The sequence below is a fragment of the Corvus moneduloides genome, chromosome 19 (genome assembly GCF_009650955.1).
Source record: "Corvus moneduloides isolate bCorMon1 chromosome 19, bCorMon1.pri, whole genome shotgun sequence".
NCBI classification, from domain to species: Eukaryota; Metazoa; Chordata; class Aves; order Passeriformes; family Corvidae; genus Corvus; species Corvus moneduloides.
Window position 1 is genome coordinate 737,765 of NC_045494.1, and position 14,532 is coordinate 752,296.

The window sequence follows — 14,532 nt, forward strand, 5'->3', positions numbered from 1 at the left end:
CCTGCCCCTCGCTGCCTCAAAGTCATGGGGTGGGGGGACACACGCTGCAGGCACAGAGCCCTCAGGGAAGTGGACAGGGCTCTGGGAGGGCTGCAGGGGAGTCTTTCCCTCTGGGTCCCCCAGGAAGCCCTGCAAGCTGTGTCTGCAACCCCAGTAAGAGGCAATAAATAGGGAAGGAGCAGGGGGCTGAGGGGGGGGGGGTTTAAGCCCTGGGTGGAGGCTCCTCGGCACCTCCATCACTGCCCAGGCTCTGCATCCCTGGCGATCCCAGAGCCTCCCAGCCCCCCCAGCTCCTGGTAGGAGCCAGCCCATGGTTCCTGGTGACAGGTTTATAGCTGATGCTGCTCAGCGTCTCCCGGCAGCTGCAGGTGATCCCGCTGCTGCCACTGCGGCTGCACTGAGCTCGCTGTAGATCTGATTACACGAGAAGGAGCATCAGAAATGCAACTTGTTGCCTATTTCCCAGAGTAATTAATTTCATCTGTATTGAACAAATGACATAATTTGAGGATTTCTGGGTTATGGATTAAGTAAAGACCAGATGAGAGCATCCTCATTGGCTCGGAGATTAATTAACAGTGTGAAGTGAAGCGAGCTCTCTCCTCTCCCTTGGCTGCTGCAGTTTTAATCCACCTGCCCTGCACTGTCCTGCCGTGGGAAGCAGCACTGCCATCGATCGGGGCAGGGCAGCTCCAGCCAGCACTCCTTCCCACCCCAGGACACTGGGGGAATGCCAAGGAATAAAGCCACACTTCGTGCTTCCTCAAGGCTTCCCGTTCCCCCGGCCTGGGTGAGCACTCCGTGATCCATCTCCTCCATGCCCAGATCCATCTTCCCTTTCCTGCCCTGCTCCATCTTTTCTTCCTGGGGCACAGTCTCAGGCCAAAGATCTCTCTACACACCTTCAGCTTCACTGAAGATTTTCTGTGTGGGGCTCAGTGCAGCTTTTATTCATGAGCCAGGCATTTATTTAACGTGCCTTGCGATGCAGGATCTTTGATCCAGAGCAGCACCTAATTAATTATTTTTCCCTTCTTCTGTACCATCCCCTCACTGAGCGCTGAGGCCCCGAACGGAAAAGCTCCCTTCCAATGACTCTGCATAATGAGATGGATTTGGACTCCAGCAAATTTGTTCAGTTTTATGGAGCATTATATGAAAATGCTGTGAAATTAAGTTCTGTCTTTGCTATCACGCCATGGCCATCAGAGCGCTTTTATGTGCGGCGCTGAGACTAAAAGATGGGAAAGGGAGTCCTTGATGGAGTAATGTGGTGACCGGGGAGAGGGAGGAGCCGTGCAATGAGGATGACATGGTGCAGGGCTAGACTGGGAGATAATGAAGCAAACAAGAAAGAGATGCAGATGAAGAGGGCTGCAAGCAAAGGACCTGGAACTAGAGTGGCGGCAGGTGGGAGGCTCCGGCAGTGGGGAGGATGGGCAGGACAGGGAGGGCTTCCTGCTTCCAATTTTCCCTCTGTAAAGTGCTCCAGGAGCCACACTCATGACACAAGAAGGCAAATGCCACCATCCTGAGGGACACAGAAGACTCTGAAGGGGAGCTGACTCTTGCCCAGCACACCTCTGTCTGGCCTTTCTCCTGCCACCCCAGCAGCTCCTTTCCTGAGCCAGCTCCTTCGCTGCCTGCTGATCCCTTCCTGTTCTTTCTCTCTCCTCATCTCTTCCCACTCCCAGCCTTCCACCCCCTCCTCATCAGCCCTGCTCCCCTGCATCTACCCCAGAGTGAGCTATTTTTTCCCTTGGCAACTTTATAACCTGTCTCCTTGCCTGACAGCAATTAAGTAGATGCTTCACTTCCAATCCCATGGCCCATAAACATTGGGAGAAGAAAATGTTATGAAGAAGCGAACAATCAGATCTGCACACAGATGCACACACACATGTACAGACAGATGGGGACAAACGGGGGACACAGGGAGAAGCTGGGGGGGATGGCTGAGCCCCTTTTTTGTGCAGAGTGTGGAGACCTCACACAGGCTGCAGCCCCCAAAAAGCACAGCAGAGGGGAGAGGTTTCCATAATGCACAGGAAGGAGAGCAGCAACATCCATCCCCATGGCTCCCCAGCCCCTGCCCCCATGCCCAGGGTTGGCTTTCACACTGCTCCCCCTCACAGCTCCAGCACTCACAGAGAAATAAAATGGCCAAAAAAAAAAAAAAAAAAAAAAAAAAAAAAAGGCAGCTCACTCCCGCACTATGATGGATGGGATTTTTTGGTGCCTGACAGGCCCTCAGCCTCTGGGGACCAGCACTGATAAATCACACCTTTCAGTTTGCCGTGAACATCTTCACTTTCCCAGCCTGGCCGGCAGCTGACACGGCAAACCCCGGCCCCGGCACGGCACCGGCACAGCGCTGGCGTGAGGGGACAGGGGTACCCCGGAGCCCCGGCCACCTCCTGAGAGCTGCTCCCAGCCCGACTCTGCTGTTCAGACCACCGGCCTTCCTAATTTCCATGACAACTGGTTTGCTGGTTCGGGATCGCCGGGCTGCGCCGGCATGCGCTCCTCAGGCACTGAGCAGCATCAGCCGCTTCACCGGAGCCGCCCCACGCCGCTGGCAGTGCCCATGCCCAGGTCTCTGCTGGCCCCGTGTCCTGCAGCCACTGCTCCCCCGCCCCGGGGCTGGGCTGCCCAGCAGGGGCTGGGAAATATTGGCACAGAGGCAAACACAGCTTGGCTCAAATGAGCTCCTCCCTCATCTGGAGGAGCTGAAGCACAAACTAAAAAGAAACCAGCGACCAGCTAGCAAGAGAGTACGAAATCCAGGTGATTACTGAAAAGCTCTGGACATGGCTGTGAATCCATCCCCAAGCTATTAGAGAAAAATCAAGATGTGGACAGAATTAGATTGGCCATAGGTGAAAAATGGCTCAATTATTTCTGGTGCCAGAACCACAGAAGGACACTTCCCTCTGTCCCTGATCCACAATCTCCCACTAATTAGCAGAGCTTGCAGAGAGAAAAATGCTCTGAGCTCCAGAACGAGCCACAGCGAGAGACCCAAGGTGCCACACACATCTGTGTGAGCTGGGACAGAGCACCAACACCACGCCGGCACAATTCCACGGGGCTGGTTGGGATCGGGCCAGCTGAGGGAGGGGTGAGAGGTGATTTTTTGCCCTCTGGCAGAGCAGACTCAGGCTCCACGGTGATGAGGACTGTCCTGGCTCTGGACAGGGATGTTCTGCTCCTGCCGCTGTGCCCGCACCAGCTATTCTCCCGGCTCGGACCACAGCCTGATGTCCTTGCCCATGCAGATGCCATGGCACGGGGTAACAGCCTGCAGGAGCAGAGGACTTGGAGGAAGAAACAGGGATCTATGAGGTTGGAATTAAGAATTCCTAAGCCTGGAGAGGCACTGAGTGGGATGAAGGAGCAGGGCTGACCTGTGAGAGCAGAGCTCTGAGCAGTACCCAGCCCAGCGCAGCTCTCTGTGGGGCTGGGTGGAGGACAGAGATAATCACAGGCATTTGCTCCCCAGCGTCTCCACTCTGCTCTTTGCAGGGATCTTTTAAAACTACCAATGCATAAAACAAAAAAAAAGTTACCAGGAGGCCCTGTCCCTTCCCTGCTGAAGTTCGGAACATGCTGTCATCAAGAAAAATGATGCTGGCAAGAGAAAAACCCGCTGGGGTTGCTGGCAATTTCCCAGGCTCCAGCCCCAATGAGTGTTTATCAATAATTTCAGGATCTGGCTGTCGCAGGCGCTGACGGGAGCGCGGGCAGGCGAGTGTCAGCACAGCCACGGGCGGGAGCGCCGGGAAGGGAAATCAATTAACGGCTCCGCAGGAGCAGGGATTGCCGGCATTACAGGGAAAAGGCTGTTTGCCTGGCTGGAACAGGCAGCGCTTAAACGGTGCTCGGTGACACAGAGGCAGGTCCCAAGCCGGGGTGACCTGACTCCAGGGCCAGCGCAGCCCCAGGCAGAGCCAGGGATGCTCACAGCCGGCTCCCGTGGGAGAGGGAATGACGGAGCATCAGCGCTGTGTGTGCTGAGCTGCCCCAGCCTGGCCCTGGCTGCAGCTCAGAGCTCCCAGGCTCCATCCCTGCTTCCCAGCTCCTGCCTCCCAGGAGCCTCACCACCCTCACAGGGAAGTTTTGTCCAACACCTGACCCAAATCTGCTCTCTTTCAGCTCAAAACCACTCCCCCTCGTCAGAAGGAAACAGAAGCAAAAGCCCAAGCACACCACAAGCCTTTGCCCAGAACAGCAGAGACTCGCTGAGCCTCTGCAGACGGGATGGCTCCAGGGGGCTCCTGAAGTTCCATATCCCGTTCTTTAGGATCTGCCCACCCTGCTGCCCGCAATAGGATGTGTCTCTCAGGACCCCGTGTCCCAGGCTGGCCTCCCCGGAACCAGCCACTTCCCTGCTGGAGAGAATTTCGTTTCAAGCATTTGTCCCAGCATCCTAGTAGGGATCAGACTGGGAGTGCTCATTCCTGCACTCTGCCAAGCTTCAGCTGTCCCTTCTGAAAGGAACATTTTAAAATTACTATTAATAGTATGCATCATGTCAGACCTTCTCCTGTATTTCTGCTCTCTCCTGGAGCACCTTCCCTGCCTGTCCCACGCCCAGCAGTGAGGTGATTCCACAGGCAGGGCCTGCGCTGCTGGGCACTCCTGACCACAGTCCTGGTGTGGCCATAATGGATTGGTGACACTGTTACATTTATGGGTAGTTCAGGAGAAAGAAAAAGGCTACTGGGTGTTCATATGTTCTTGCTGTATTATTTAAGAGAAGCCATTTGAGAGCACAGGAGAAGCAGTGTCTGCTCCCAAAAGGAGGGAAAATAATGGAGGGGAATATTTGCAAAAAGCTCAGTTAAGTAAATATTTTATGCCCAATAATGTTATGGCTTTTGAATGATGCATGCAAGAGAGTTGAAAGGAGGTGAGGCACGGAGCAAGGAGCATGTGGTGAGCATGGAGGTGTCGGTGAGGGGAGAACACAGTGCCCTGGGCAGTGCCTCTCACCCTGGCAGGGCTGTGCCACTCAAAGGAACCGCAGCTGCTTTGCATGGGAGAAAATCAGCCCTGCATGGGAGCAGGGACCAGGGAGCAAAGAACGGGAAGAGAGCAGGCAGAGGCACTGCCCTGGCCCAAGAGGAAGAGGCAGGCAGGGAGAGCAGCAGAAAGGACAGCCATGGTGGTGGCTGGTGGGAGGAGAGCAGGGCCAGCATGGAGGAGGATTTCTCTGGGCAGAGGAATTCTCCTCCTGGCAGGCACAAGGGAAGCACAGAGAGGAGTAAAATACCATTAAGTGTAATAAGAAATGTACTTAATCAATGAGCTCTGCAGCTGAGGATCAATGGGAGGCAGACACAGCCATTAGCTAAGAAAGCTGAGGAAGAGCTGCGGGCCCAGATGGAGCGGTCGATGCCGGGATTAACCAAGCTGCAGAGGAAAGGTCCCAGGTGGAGAGCAGAGCCAGGCTGCAGCCACAAGGCTGACCCTGCTCTGCTCCACAGGCCTCAGACCCCACCAAGGAGCAAAAAGAGGAGCCCAGGCCATGGGCTGCTGAGGAGGCTCAGGCTGAGCCCTGGGAATCGCCGTGAGTATTCAGTAGCAGTGACCAGGCAATGGGACCACTGCTGGCAGTGAAGGGAAGGGACCAGACCCCCTCACCATCATCCAGGGACATTGCTTGGCTGCAGACAGCAACAGAGTTTTCCTCCCTGCTCGCATCCTTTTGTCCCTCTCCTCACCCTGAGTGCTGGCCAGATCACTCCCCAAGGACCCCCGCATGGGACGAGGTCACTCTAAGCGGTGAAGAGGTCACTCTCCCGAGAAGGGGCTGCACCAGCCCAGCTAAGCAGAGCTGCTGCTGAATCAGGGCTTGCCCAGCCCCAGCCTTGAGCGATGCCCCCGTGTCCCCCCAGCCCAGCAAGCCTGGAGCCACCCGGGTGGTGCCAGGGCACGGCTGAGTCCCCACACGCGGCTTCCGCGAGAGAAAGAGAGTCTTGATTTTCAACCCCCGAGCAAATTGAGCGCTGGGGAAGGCAGACAGCAAGTGGGCAGAACCTTTGGGCTTCTGACAACGCTGCCTGTGACTCAGCCTCAGAGATGAGACCCTCCCCGGGCTCCATCAGACCCCCGCCGCTCCTCCAGCCAGCCCGACCCCAGTGCTGAACACCAGCTCCGCGCTCCAAGGCTGTGGCCCTCAGTCCTGACCGCTGCTGCTCCCTTCCCACATTCACCCAAACTTGATGGCCAGAGCCCGATCACCCCGAGCCAGCAGGGAGGAGCAGCCTGAAGAGAGTCCTCGGGGACGCAGAGCAGGCACGGAGGCAGAGCTGACTCAGAGCGCTGCAGCCCGGGGCAGTGCTCGAGGCAGAGCTTCAGTGCACGCCTGGGAGGGGAAGGAAAGCAGCTGTCCCGCGAGATCGCTCCCGGGGTGGGCCCCCTTCTCCCAGCGGGGTGAAATCCCACCCCTGATCCCGGGAAGTGCTCTCAGCCCTCCTGTTGCCCTGGACACGGACTCCATCCCCTGTCCATCCCCCCTCCATCCCCTGTCCATCCCCCCTCCATCCCCCGTCCATCCCCCGTCCATCCCCTGTCCATCCCCGGTCCATCCCCGGTCCATCCCCGGTCCATCCCCTGTCCATCCCCGGTCCATCCCCGGTCCATCCCCCGGTCCATCCCCCGGTCCATCCCCTGTCCATCCCCTGTCCATCCCCTGTCCATCCCCGGTCCATCCCCTGTCCATCCCCTGTCCATCCCCGGTCCATCCCCCGGTCCATCCCCGGTCCATCCCCGGTCCATCCCCCGGTCCATCCCCCGGTCCATCCCCCGGTCCATCCCCTGTCCATCCCCGGTCCATCCCCGGTCCATCCCCCGGTCCATCCCCGGTCCATCCCCCGGTCCATCCCCGGTCCATCCCCGGTCCATCCCCTGTCCATCCCCGCCCCGCCGCTCCCGGGACCCCCCGGCCCCTCCCGCCCCCGCCGCGGCCGCGGAGCGCCCTCTGCCGGCCCGGCCTGGCCGCGCTTGGGGGGTCGGGGGTCCCTCTTGGGGTCCCTCCCGGGGTCCTTCCGAGCCCCCCGCGCCCGGCGGCCCAGCGGCTCCGGCCCGTAGCGGGTTCCGCGCAGGGTGCCACGGCCCCGCGAGTGCTGCCCGACCCTTCACTGCAGGGGCTGAGGGAAAGGGGCCATTTCGGGGGTCTCTGCAGTCACCCCCACGCTGGAGACCGAGTCCAGCTCCGCGGCCAGACCCGCCAGGACACCCCACAGCTCCCACGTGGGCTCCCGCAGGCACCAAGGCAGCAGCTTCTCAGGGGTAAGACTCAAACTCCTGCCTGCTGGTACCATCATCCAGGTCCTGCCCGAAGAGCCCCCCACAGCACTCAAAGCTTCTTTTCCCACCTCCTTCCTCTTTTCCAGCCTTTCCAAGCTGCTTGGCTGGAGCACCTTCCTCCCTCCATCTGCTTCAGGGCTCGGGCCAAGTCCAGGGCTGCTCCTGGTTCCACCCAACACCCTGCCAGTGCTGCCCTGCTCCTTGGTGCATGTCCATCACGCCACTCACCTGCCCAGGTGCATCCCATCCCGCACAGCTCCACACACTGACCCCCACAGCTACAGCATTCCTGGTTCTGCTCACGGGGCAGCATTAGGCTTTAACCACACGGTCCTGGCAGTGTGGTTTTAGTAACACTGATGAGCTTATCCAGTCCTTGGTGCTCAGTGGCCACTTGCCCCAGCACTGCCCGTGCCATCCGCACGCCGTAGGGAGCCGCAGGGTTGCCCATGGGGTGCTCAGCACGTCAGTTTTTCCAAAGGCAGGAAACAGGCTGGGCCACCAAGCAGGACAGTTCCACTGGCAAGAGATTTCCCTGGGCTCGTGTTCTCTGTTTTCAGCCCCTTCCTCAGTCTTCACAGAGCTAATTGGTGGACAAGTGCAGGATGGACAGCGTCAGCCCCAGCACGCCTTTGCAGGGACAGGGCTGACAGCTCGTGGTGCCCTCGCAGCTCACTGCCTGTTCTCAGGAGTGTTTCCAAGGATGCAGGATTGGTGCTGCCAGCATGGAGCCGGTGCTGCAGAGGATGCTGAGCAGAGACATGGTGGGCCCAGAGCAGCCACAGCCCCTTGGGCACATCCGTGCACAGAACCAGTGCCTGGGGTGCTGTTAGTGCAAAATCAGCCCTTTTAGCTGGAGCTCGCAGCGTCCCCAGGCAGTCTGGCCAAAGGTGATGTTCTTTATCTGTGCCTCGTGCTCCTCAGATACCAATATCAAAATGTGCCTTGAAACACTCCTGACATCAAATATTCCTCAGAGATTAGCGTGGTGCTTCCTTCTCACTTGTCTCTTCCCTCCCAGTGGAGCAGATGAACATGATACGTTATCAGGACCTTCCCCTCACTGTTAGCAGCGGCACAGGGACTTGGTGACCCACCCCAGAACAACACGCTGAATATTCAGGACTTTCCATGAGCTTGGCAAGCGATAACATCTTTATCATGAGCCCTTTAAACCCTCGGTGTTGCCAGGAGCCTCTGTCCTCGCTGAAGGACAGTATCAGACCCAGGGCAGCAAATGCTGATAAAAAATAGTTCCTTGAGTAAACATCAGCATCAGGCTGGGAGAGGAGGGTACTGGGCTGGCAGAGAGGCCCACTGAGCTGAGGGACTGGAGTGCTGGGGTGCCGTTAGTCCAGCACCCACTCCACGCCCTCTGTTAGCCCGAGAGTTGGCTCAGGGCTTGGATCTCAGAGCTGGGGGCTCAGGGCAGGATCCATCCTGGCATTTCCACTATCTGCAAACACCTAAGGCTGTGCTCCCAGCTGGTGTCAGCCGTGAGGCCCCTGTTGGGATCACCTGGACCTCTCGCAGTGCCCTTGCAAGATTATCCCATGTCACACCGGGGAAACACCCACACTGGAAGAGACACCAATGCACCCTGACGAATCAGTCCAGATGGGAATACTCGAGATGCTCAGGACTACAGAGAGGCTGTCATTCCATCCAGGAAGAATAAACCCATGTGCCTGAGACTCGTCTACCCAGCTCAGCCTTGGGGAGAAACACCAAGGAATGACCCCAGACAGGGCTGGGAAATCCAGGTGGAAATGGCTCTGCTGGGTGAGGAGAGGGTGGCAGGCAATTAGGAAGCAAAGAATCAAGGAATAAATCTGCAACCTGAGCAGAGGCAGATTAGCAAAGACATAAAGGTTGTGAGTTCAGAGCCCAGGGAACTAAGGCAGCCTCTGTTACATAGCTCTACAAAAGCCTTAAACTCAGTTTTGCTGAGAAATGAGTCGTCAGCAATGACTAAACCCCAGACAAACCATAAACCAGCAGATACTGATACAATGGGATGCTGATACAGCAAAGCTCAGCAGTGCACGAGCAGATGAGAATCACCTGTGGTGAGCAGCAGAGCCCAGGCAGTGAGAGCTGAGCTGATGGGACACAGCGGGTTCAGAGCTGGACTCACCCTCAGGAACAGCTCTAGGGGTTGGTGCATGGTCAGGATCCAAAGAGGAGCCTCCTTCTCCAGTGAGCAGCTCAACAAAGCCACACTGGAAAACCCTGGGTAAATCCAAGCTCATCCCTGAGCCTCTGAGCCCCCATCACAAGGCGGACAAGCAGTCCTGGGGCGTGAGTTGCCTTCTAAGGCTGAACTGTTGACCACAGAGCAGGGCACTGAGAGCCAGGAGTGGGGAAAGGACACCACAAGAGGGATGGGGGGCTGTGGAGGCAGTTCCCAGCCTCCTGCCACAGCAGCAATCCTCCCTGTTCACACACACCAAAACAGCACCACCACCGCTGAGGGAAGAGGCAGATTTGGCATTTGACCCAGAAGGAACTTTAAGAGAATCTGCTGCAGAGAGACAAACAAGAGACACTTTTTCTGATACCAAACTCTGGCTGAAGTCACACACCTGATCAGCAACTGCAAGATTAGATAAGGACCGAACTTAGTCCCATCCTGCATGTATTTATGTGAGCTCTCCAGACACCTGGGCTATTCCAGTTCAAGGGCATGAAGATGCTCCTGTCACTGGGGCTCCTCTTTGCTGCCCTCTCCTTAGGAAGATGCATCCCCCTGCAGCAGGAGCCCAACCGCAGCAAACTCCTCCTGGTGTCCTTTGACGGCTTTCGGTGGAACTACGACCAGGACGTGGACACCCCCAACCTCGACACGATGGCTGCAGACGGGGTGAAGGCCAAGTACATGACTCCTGCCTTCATCACCCTCACCAGCCCGTGCCACTTCACGCTGCTGACCGGTGAGTGCCCCGGCCACGGGCCGCTGGAGCTGCACGGGGGCTGGGGAAGGGCAAAGTCAAGGCTTATGGGTCAGTGAAAGACACGAGGTCAGGAGACATCCAGACCCAGCAGCACACGGAGCTTTAGAGTAGAGACAAGGCAAGAGCTGCAGAAATGGTAGATTTAAACTAGACACAAGGAAATTCTTCCCTGTAGGGTGGTGAGGCACAGATTTCCTAGAGAAGCTGTGGCTGCCCCATCCCTGGAAATGTCCAAGGCCAGGCTGGATGGGGCTTGGAGTCAGCCTGGTATGGTGGAAGGTGTCCCATGGTAGAGAGGTGGAATGGGACGGTTTTTAAGGTCCCTCCCAGCTCAAACCATTCTGGGATTCCATGAACAGAACCTGTATTTATCAAAGGTAAATAGCAACCTGATAGCCTCCTTTGATAAGATAAATTATTTTTTAAACAAGGGAGATGTTCTAAATTTAATCCTTCTGGACTTCAGTAGTGCATTTGATACAGTGCTACATGGGAAATCATTAGTTAAGATGGAGAAGATAAAGATTAGAACAAAATCTGTAACGTGGGGAAGTGAGAGGCTACGGGAAGAAGACAGAGTGGATGCTGAGAGAAGACTGTCAAGCTGGAGGAAGGGCACCAGGGGAATTCCTGAAGAATCGATTTTGGAGCTAATCTTATTTAAGATTTTAATTAATAACCTTGGCATAAAAGAGTGGAGCATGCTAATGAAATCTGCTGATGGGCAAAAGCAGGGAGGCAGCGTCAATACGAGGGAGGATGGGGATATCACACAGAAGGGACTGCTCACTCTTCAGGACCAGAATAATAAAAATAGCACAAAATGTAAGAGTCAAAATGCATCTCTCCCTTCTAACAGAAACTTCTGCTCACTGACCTCGCAGATTGCGAGCGACAGCGAAAGATGAACACCTCGTGATGAGATAAACACGAGATAACGGGAACCCGCCCGGGTTTACGGGCCCCTGCAGGGACCGGCCTGCAACTGCCGGTGGCACCAGTGCCTGGCTGGGTCCAGGCGAGACCCAGCAGACACCAACTAACCCACAGCAGCATTCCCCCAGCATCTCCCTCCCCGCCCCGGGACCCCACCTGGTGGAGGGCAAGGGTAGGAAGGGGCAAAGAGGAAAGGGAGGCCAAAGGTCCCCTCTGCCCAAAGGCAGCCCATCAGCCAGTGTGGGAGCGAGACCCTCCCAGCACAGCCTGGCTCACCCCCTCCTCTCACCTCTCCCACAGGACGATACCTGGAGAACCACGGGGTGATCCATAACATGTGGTTCGACACCAAAACAGGTGTGAAACTGCCCTACTACACCACACAAGGCATAAGCAGCTGGTGGGACAACGGCAGCCTCCCCATCTGGATCACTGCCCAGAGACAGGCAAGTGCAGCACCTCCTCGCACGCACAGACCCTGCACAGACCCATCCAAGCTGCCATCCTCCAGGAAAAGCTACAGGCAAGCCACGATCCCTAGTGGCCATGAGTTCCCAGCCTCCCTATGAACGTCAGGCTAATTAGACCAGCAAAAAACTGAAATCCCCAGACACTGGCAGGAATAATTATGATCGTTCTACTAAAAATAGCAAAAAATAATAGATGCATTTCAGCTTTATTAAGACATTAATAAAGCAGGTTATCCTGTTCCTGTTTAAAGAAGCCTCAGCCAGTTCCTCAGGGAACGTCCTGAGCCTGGGAGTTCCATACACCCCGAGGCACATCCAGGGCAGTTGGGTGGCAGCGTTAGGGGCCAGCTCCCTCTTCCCCGGGAACTGCAGCAAGTCCAGCAGGCTCTGAATCTGGCTTTGAAGCAGGACATGAAACCCAGCCCAAGACCTTTGCCCACATTTACCCACCAAATTGGCTCCTCTGACTTCAATAAAACATGCCTTAATGTCTTGATGGTCAAAAGCCAGAGGGTCCATGCGAGGTGCAAATGAGGCACTGGTTCCAAAGTTTCAACTGGTGTTAAAACACAGTGAAGAACCAGGTGCAAGGGCAGTGCTTTCAATTAATCACTTTTAATTGGCAATGAGCAAGAAAACCTTATTAGAGGCAGAGGTAGATATTTGGGACAGAATGAACTGATAGTGTTAGGAGGTGGCTGCACTGACAGATGGAAGGACGCTGCCGGGAGAGTTCGGGTGAGTTTATGGAATGCCTCCACTCACAGGGTTTGAAGACAGGCTCTATCCACTTCCCTGGAACAAAAGCAAAGTACCAAGGGGAAGAAGTGCACAGGAAGTTGGTGGAACCTGCATTGTTCAACTACAGCAACGAAACGAACTGGAGGCAGAGCATCGACACCGTCATGGAATGGTTCACAGTGGAGAACCTCGACTTCATCACGCTCTACTTCGGGGAGCCAGACTCCTCAGGACACAAGTTTGGCCCTGAATCCACACAGAGGAAGGACATGATCAAGCAGGTGGACAGAACCGTCGGTTACTTGAGGCAGCGCATCCGGGAAAGCGGCCTGGAATCAAACCTCAACCTCATCATCACATCTGACCACGGCATGGAGACCGTCATAAAAGAAGACGAGATTCACATCGGGAACATGACCAACTTCACATTTAAAGACCTCGACTTCGAACTCTTAGATTATGGACCAAATGGACTCCTGGTGCCCAAAGAAGGGAAATTAGAGCACGTGTACTCAGTCCTGAAAAATGCCCATCCAAAACTGCACGTTTACAAGAAAGAAGAGTTTCCAAAGAGATTTCACTATGCCAACCATTCCCGGATCACCCCACTTCTGCTGTACAGCGATCCAGGCTACGTGATCCACGGGGTAAGATGTATGCACAGGCATATCCTCCTGTCCTTTGGGATGTGCCTCTCACTCCTCTCCCTCTCACAGCACCCCAGCACCCACCCAGCTTTAGGCCTTTGTGCCAGCTGGTCTCCCTACACACAGACAGAAATTCCAGCTCTGTGTGTAAAGACCTCCTCTGTTGCTGAGAAGTCCAGAAACCCTGGAGTAGGACTTGCATGAATACAGATATCCACTGCAGGACCCTCTCCTAGCCTGACTTAAGGGAAGGCCCAGCATCAAGGCCAGCAGGCAGCTTGCCATTGGAAGCACCTCAGGACAAAAAAATGTGGAGGGAACCTGCAGGATGCAGTTGCTTGAGAGTAGTGCCTGGGGGCACCGCCAGCTTCTGCAGAGTTTAACACTAACAGATCAACTTCCAAAACTGAAAGGAACCAACCAGACCATCAAACCCTGCAGCTGCAGAATGTGGTGCATGAGGTGGGAGAGGTGAGGGCATATGGGGGGCAGAGGGGTTGGGATGCTCACATCCTCACTCTCCCCCACAGAAGTACAAGGTCCAGTTCAATAAAGGGGAACACGGTTTCGACAATGAGGCCATGAACATGAAAACCATCTTCCGTGCCGTGGGACCAGCCTTCAAGAAGGAGCTGGTGGTGGAGCCCTTTGAAAGTGTCAATGTCTACGCCCTCCTCTGCGAGCTGCTGGGCATCACCCCCGAACCCCACGACGGCTCTCTGGAGGTTACCAAGCCCATGCTGCGTGAATCGGACGACACTGGGAACAATGGTGAGCAGCGGGAGAGATGGTGGGCAGTGGGAATGGTGGTGGGCAGCGGGAGTGGTGGTGGGCACCAGCGGTGACAGTGGGCGCTAGGAACAGCAACAGACACCAGAACTGGCAATGGGCACCGGGAGCACACCGGGATGGGCACCGGGATGGACACCGGGAACGGCACCTGGAGCGGCACCGGGAGCGGCACCGGGAGCGCACCGGGAGCGGCACCGAGAGCGCACTGGGAGCGCACCGGGAGCGGCACCGGGAGCGCACCGGGAGCGCACCGGAAACGCACCGGGAGGGGCACCGGGAGCGGCACCGGTAGCGCACCGGGAGCGGCACCTGGAGCGGCACCGGGAGCGGCACCGGGAGCGCACCGGGAGCGCACCGGAAACGCACCGGGAGCGCACCGGGAGCGGCACCGGGAGAGGCACCGGGAGCGGCACCGGGAGGGGCACCGGGAGCGCACCGGGAGCGGCACCGGGAGCGGCACCGGGAGCGCACCGGGAGCGCACCGGAAACGCACCGGGAGGGGCACCGGGAGCGGCACCGGGAGCGCACCGGGAGCGGCACCTGGAGCGGCACCGGGAGCGGCACCGAGAGCGCACCGGGAGCGGCACCGCGAGCGCACTGGGAGCGCACCGGGAGCGGCACCGGGAGCGCACCGGGAGCGCACCGGAAACGCACCGGGAGGGGCACCGGGAGCGGCAC

The 14,532-nt window shown here is 56.9% G+C and overlaps 2 protein-coding genes across 12 annotated transcripts in view; one reads left to right on the forward strand and one right to left on the reverse strand.

Moving 5' to 3' along the window:
• The window catches only part of RBFOX3 (RNA binding fox-1 homolog 3), a 141,212-nt gene that overhangs the window by 118,438 nt on the left and 8,242 nt on the right, over positions 1-14,532 (reverse strand). The window lies entirely within an intron of this gene.
• On the forward strand, positions 9,253-13,996 carry ENPP7 (ectonucleotide pyrophosphatase/phosphodiesterase 7). The gene is made up of 4 exons (XM_032129470.1): positions 9,253-10,247; positions 11,505-11,650; positions 12,442-13,062; positions 13,593-13,996. Exons 1-4 carry the CDS (start codon positions 10,001-10,003, stop codon positions 13,905-13,907), a joined length of 1,329 nt encoding a protein of 442 aa, XP_031985361.1. The 5' UTR covers positions 9,253-10,000; the 3' UTR covers positions 13,908-13,996.